At 41.3% G+C, this 5,701-nt stretch overlaps 1 protein-coding gene across 3 annotated transcripts; it reads left to right on the forward strand.

Moving 5' to 3' along the window:
- The first annotated feature begins 2,127 nt into the window (after nucleotides 1-2,127).
- On the forward strand, nucleotides 2,128-4,190 carry LOC117560342. 3 transcript variants are annotated; one of them, XM_034237203.1, is made up of 3 exons: nucleotides 2,357-3,224; nucleotides 3,370-3,509; nucleotides 4,121-4,190. In XM_034237203.1, exons 1-3 carry the CDS (start codon nucleotides 2,795-2,797, stop codon nucleotides 4,172-4,174), a joined length of 624 nt encoding a protein of 207 aa, XP_034093094.1. In that variant the 5' UTR covers nucleotides 2,357-2,794; the 3' UTR covers nucleotides 4,175-4,190. The 3 variants fall into 3 exon arrangements, 2 of the variants coding, with proteins under 2 accessions (XP_034093094.1, XP_034093093.1); XR_004571146.1 differs by lacking the exons at nucleotides 2,357-3,224; nucleotides 4,121-4,190 and adding an exon at nucleotides 2,128-2,185 and having other exon boundaries at nucleotides 3,370-3,699; XM_034237202.1 differs by lacking the exon at nucleotides 4,121-4,190 and having other exon boundaries at nucleotides 3,370-3,699.
- Nucleotides 4,191-5,701: the final 1,511 nt, after the last annotated feature.

Consider the following 5,701-nt stretch of genomic DNA (forward strand, 5'->3'; position numbering starts at 1 on the left):
CATTTTAGTTTATTTTCAATGTCCGACATCAATTGCAATCTTCAGCATGACAATATCTCAATGTTGATTCAATGACTTTTTGCAATCTGATAATAACATTGTTTCAATGTATAATGCAATGCATAATATAGTTGAATCAATGTTGATCCAATTCTACATTCTTTCAATGTTGATCATATCGTAATTGAATCAAGGTTGATTCAATGTTGGGATTGGTTGAAAATTCAATGTTGTTTCAATGCTGATCATAACGAGCACATTCACTATTGTTTCAATGTCTGACTTCAATGTTGAACACAATCTTCAGCGTGACCATATCTCAATGTTGATTCAATGACTTTTTGCTATCTGGGAACATAATGAAAGTGCAAGTGATTATTTTTGGACCCACACTACGTCATTACTTACTCGTATGAATACACAATGTGATTCACTGTTGGTACTATACTATTGGTTAAAGGGACCCAACACTGATTGCTTTGCTTACGAGACACATTTCCCTTTTAGATATTTCCAGATCATAGTCATCACATGTTATAGAGAAACTTAGTTCAGAACTTATTTACTTAAGTTAAAGGATAACCTCCACTTAATCAAACTCAGTCCAGCTTTAAGATTCTGTTGAGGAAATATTTGATCAAAGAACCAAACGTGTTTTTTTGTCGTTTTTGTTTTTACATATTTTCAACATATTTCTTGGACATATATGTTGTTTTTCATATTTCTGACAGACTAAAGTAATTTTTTTGCATATTCCAAATACTATACTATGTTGTTTTTTGCATATTTGCGAGATTCTACATTATTTGGGAAGCAAAGGTAAAAAATGCCAGCCTTTCATCAATACATCAGTATCACTTTTGAAGGCCTTCTTAATATCCATATCTTATTAAGGTTCATTTGGTTTTATGTTGAATAAAGTAAAGTGTTATCAATCATTGCTTTTATTGTTTTACTATTAAAATATTAATGTTGAAAGTTGTTGTCACTTCATGCCCTCAAGAGGCATTTTGTTTAATTATTATTGCTACGTTTGTCATGAAAAGTTATGTCTCAGGAATGTAGGGTTTGGGAATTATGGCAGTTTAAAAAAAAATATGAAGGCAAAGTTCAAGATTTTGTACCCTCTAGCTGTGACATCACGCACTAGTTAATGTTAACATCTGAAGAAGGCCTCTTTAACAAGGTCTGAACAATGTTTAATATCTCTAAATGTAAGAATCAGATTTAAAAGTTGTTTTACACAAATAATGTCAGAAAGATGTGTAACATTTTAAAGGGGGTCAGAGCTACCAGGAAGGGAGTGGAGCCTGATGGAGACACTGGGAACAGAAGGTGAGGGGGTAAGAGCTACCAGGAAGGGAGTGGAGCCTGATGGAGACACTGGGAACAGAAGGTGAGGGGGGTAAGAGCTACCAGGAAGGGAGTGGAGCCTGATGGAGACACTGGGAACAGAAGGTGAGGGGGTAAGAGCTACCAGGAAGGGAGTGGAGCCTGATGGAGACACTGGGAACAGAAGGTGAGGGCGTGAGAGAGGCAGGAAGGCCATTCTTAAGTATTTGAGTGGAACAGGATTGATTGGAAGAATTTAAAACAACGTAAACAACACAATGGTATAATTCCACAAGTGGTGATAGGATGATATGGTGATACACTCTCTTGTACAGTAGGTGGCGGTATGCACCTTAAAGCTGTTTGCAATCCGCGAAAAACCGAGAGAAGAAGAAGAAGACGACGACGAAGACGACGAAGAAGAAGAAGAAGAAGAAGAAGAAGAAGAAGAAGAAGAAGAAGAAGAACCTGGATCCACGTGGCATCTCGTCTCTACGGTTTTCTCTCTGTGTTCCTGAGAAAGTGTGTGTGAGCTCCAGCTCTACTGATCCATCATCTGTGTGTCTGGATAAACCTCCGAATGGACTGTGTGCTCTTTTTTCTGGAGCGTTTACCTCGGACTAAAGGAGATAGCTAGCAGGAAAAGGTGATCTAGGAAACATGAGTAAAGACCAAATGCTGCTGTCGTTGAAGAAGCAGCGACTCACTGCTGCTAATGAAGAGATATTTGCTCTGTTTGAACAAACAATAGCAGAGCTCGAGGAGGAGCTGTTTCTTTCCAAAGAGGAGAACAAGAGACTCCAGAAACTACTGGACGCTGTTTTACAGCCTAAGCTTCGGATACACAGAGCAGGTCTGCTCCCTTTACCCTTAATTAACACTTTACACTCTTCAGTAGCACTTTATTATCACATTAATAACACTTTAGACACTTTATCAGCACTTGCTGCAGGTAGCAGATCCTGAAGTAAAAGTACAAACACCACACTCTGAAATTACTCCATTACAAGTTAAAGTACTGCATTCATATCTTATTTAAGTAAAAGTATGTAAGTATTATTAGACACATGTACTTTATTATAATAATTCAAATGTATTTCGGAAGAGCAAACCTACCAAAATAAATATATTTATAAAAATACATACATTGAATAATATGCCATTTAATGTACTGATTTAAATATGACCCATGCATGTGGGCACTAGGAGTGGAGTGCACCAGCTGGGCGTAAAAAAGTAGGGCTTAACTCTAACGTCGGGCTTAGCTACGTCCGACTTAGTGATTCTAATTTACACCGAGTGCACCAAGCCTGACTAGTCTCGGGCGTAGCTGCGCCTGGTCTTAAGATGCTCGTCCACGTGAATACACACGAAACAGTAATTGTTGCCAAGCAACACACGTCTATATAATTTAACACTCGAACTCCTCCATTCAGAGCAAGCTAAGAATTGAATAACGAATATGGATAACGGAAAGAAGAGAAAAAACTATTTTACTGATAGAGAGATTAGAACATTAATGGAAATATATGCAGAGCATAAAAACTCGCTAACTGCCAAATGTAATAATACCATGACAAACCAACACAAACTCGCAGCCTGGAAGTCAATCACTGGTGCGATAAATGACTTGGGTGATGGAGGGATACGGACGGTGGAAGAGTGTAGGAAAAAGTGGAAGGACCTACTATCCAGAGCCAAAAAGGATGCATCGGTTCTCAAAAACCCTCCGACCGGCGGAGGCCCTGCTCCAAAAACCTCTCCATACAGCGAAATCATTATTGCTATTTTTGGAGAGGATTCCCCCACTTTCACCGGGTTGAATGGGATCGACAGCTCAGAGCACTCAACATTTGAAGAGGTTGACGCAGACGTGTCAGCTGTCACTAGTGGTAAGTCATTAATAGAGTAACATCACCCTACATTATCTATATACATATTACCCCCGTGAGACATCACGGCTAGCAAGATAACAATTAACAATCGCGGCAGTTGATAGCAACTGACAATAACTGACAGTAACTTGCCATTTTACAGATTCAGAGGACCGCAGAGAAGAGGAAAGTCCCACACCCACAGCGTCAGCGATGACTCAAGGGGAATCCCAAATGGCCACACCCCGAAAGAGAAAGAGGGATTTGTCAGAGCTACAGCGGGAACTGACGGAGAAAGAAATCGTTCGTGTGGAGGTGGAGACCGTCAAATTGAGAGTGGAACACGAACAAATTGAGATGGAGAAATTGAGACTCCAAATAATAATTCTTAAGAATCAGCTACTAATCACTGAAGAAGACAATGTGTTCACCGTTCTGTAATCATGTTGTACTTGTTTTTTATCTCAATTTCATGTTAATAGTTCTCCAAAATGTTGTTATGTAATGTTCTTGTGTGTGTTCTTTGAATAAAATAGGCCTAATGAAAATATGTGGTCACAAAGGGAGCTTATTGAAATGCAATTGCAAAAAACAGCGTTCATATTACAAATATATAGGTCTATAGGTTGTTTATTATATGATTGCGGGTAAGTCGTCCACCCATATCTTCACGGATGCCAGCAGGAGCCACAGGGTTCTCATCCGCCTCCAGTACCAATTCTCCTTGAAGGAGGATTCTCTTTTTCACACAGATGTTGTGCAGCACCGCAGTGGCAGCAATGATCACGCAGACACAATTTAGCCTATATCTACATTAAAAGGCTGGCCTTTTATATATTATAAAAATGACTTACTAACCTACGTTTGAGCACTCCAATGCAGCGCTCTACAATGTTCCTCGTTTGTGTATGCTTGTCGTTGTAGCGGCGCTCTTGTGCAGTTCTCTCTGCGATGACAGGTGTCATTAGCCAGCGCTTCAGAGGGTATCCACTGTCTCCGAGAAGAAGACCATTCACTCTCCCTGCCTCAAATTCCTGTTGAAGGGCGCTCTCTCTCAGGATGTGAGCATCATGTGTCGACCCAGGCCATCATGCAACGAGGTCGACAATGCCCATGTCCGAGTTGCACACAATTTCAACATTTATAGAATGGTAACCCTTTCTGTTAACATACAAATACTCATGTGCAGAGGGGGCCTGAATGCGAACATGAGTACCGTCGATGCATCCGACAATACCAGGTATACCTGATTTTAAGAAAAAGATCTTGCCTGGATTTAGCTGCTTCTTCTTGTGTGGGTAGGTGAATATAGTTCCTAAGGCGGTGCTGGAGGGCCAATGAAACTTGTCTTATAGCCCGACATGCAGTTGTGCGATGAACATTAATCATGTCTCCCACAGTATTTTGAAAGGCCCCGTTCGCGTAGAATCTGAGCGCAATCAGCACCTGCAAGGTTGGGGAGAGCGCAGCATTTCGGTCTGATCCGTGCTGGAGTTGAGGGGAGATCTCCTCGATTAAACGAAAACCGAAACGAAACCTCTATCAGTTCACTGAATAGATGTCCAGTGGGTTTGTTCGATAACGGACGACTCTTTCTCTTCTTAATGCCCTTGCATTGTTAAACATGTAAACAAGACGCCCTGCCATCGTTAATATCCTTCTTGCCTGTTTTATGTTACTATGGATACTAGTCCGCCTGCTCCATACTTGGCGTAAAAGTTACACCCGGGCGCAACGCATACAGGGCTCAAGTCTAAGTGGTGCACTAGTCATAACTTTAGTTTGGTCTTAACCTTCGGTTCAGAGAGAGAGAGAGAGAGAGAGAGAACGAGAACGAACTCTGAATAAATAACCAACAGTGACACCAGTAAAGACCCCACACCACCATCTCACCCCCTCCTCCATGCTTCACGGTGGGATACACTCATGCAGAAACCATCCGCTCACCTTCTCTGCGTCACAGACACGGAGGTTGGAACCAAAACCAAAAATCTCTCATTTGGACCCATCAGACCAAAGTACAGATTTCCATTGTCTAATGTCCAATCCTTGTGTTTCTTGGCCCAAACAATTCTCTTCTTCTTGTTGTTCATCCTCAGTAGTGGATCTTTGCAGCAATTGGACCTTGAAGGCCTGATTCACGCAGTCTCCTCTGAACAGTGGATGTTGAGATTGTCTGCTACTTGAGCTCTGTGATCATTTAAGTGGGCTCTAATCTGAGGTGCTTTAATTTGCGGTTTCTGAGCCTGGTAACTCTGATGTGTTTATCCTCTGAGCAGAGGTAGCTCTTGCTCTTCCTTTCCCGGGGGGGTCTTCATGAGAGACAGTCTCATCATAGCGTTCCATGGTTTTTGCGACTGCACTTGAGGATACATTCAAAGTTCTTGACATTTTCCGGATCGACTGGCCTTCATTTCTTAAAGTGATGATGGACGGTCGCTTCTCTTTACTGAGTTGAGTTGTTCTTGCTATGATATGGATTACAACTAGGGGTT

This window comes from Gymnodraco acuticeps, unplaced genomic scaffold, assembly GCF_902827175.1.
Source record: "Gymnodraco acuticeps unplaced genomic scaffold, fGymAcu1.1, whole genome shotgun sequence".
Taxonomy (NCBI): domain Eukaryota; kingdom Metazoa; phylum Chordata; class Actinopteri; order Perciformes; family Bathydraconidae; genus Gymnodraco; species Gymnodraco acuticeps.

Bases quoted from the DNA above. Each gene is read 5' to 3' on its own strand.
- LOC117560342 (XM_034237202.1), top strand. From the start codon at position 2,795: ATGGATAACGGAAAGAAGAGAAAAAACTATTTTACTGATAGAGAGATT. The intron at 3,225-3,369 runs GTAAGTCATTAA...GCCATTTTACAG, and splicing joins CGTGTCAGCTGTCACTAGTG to ATTCAGAGGACCGCAGAGAA.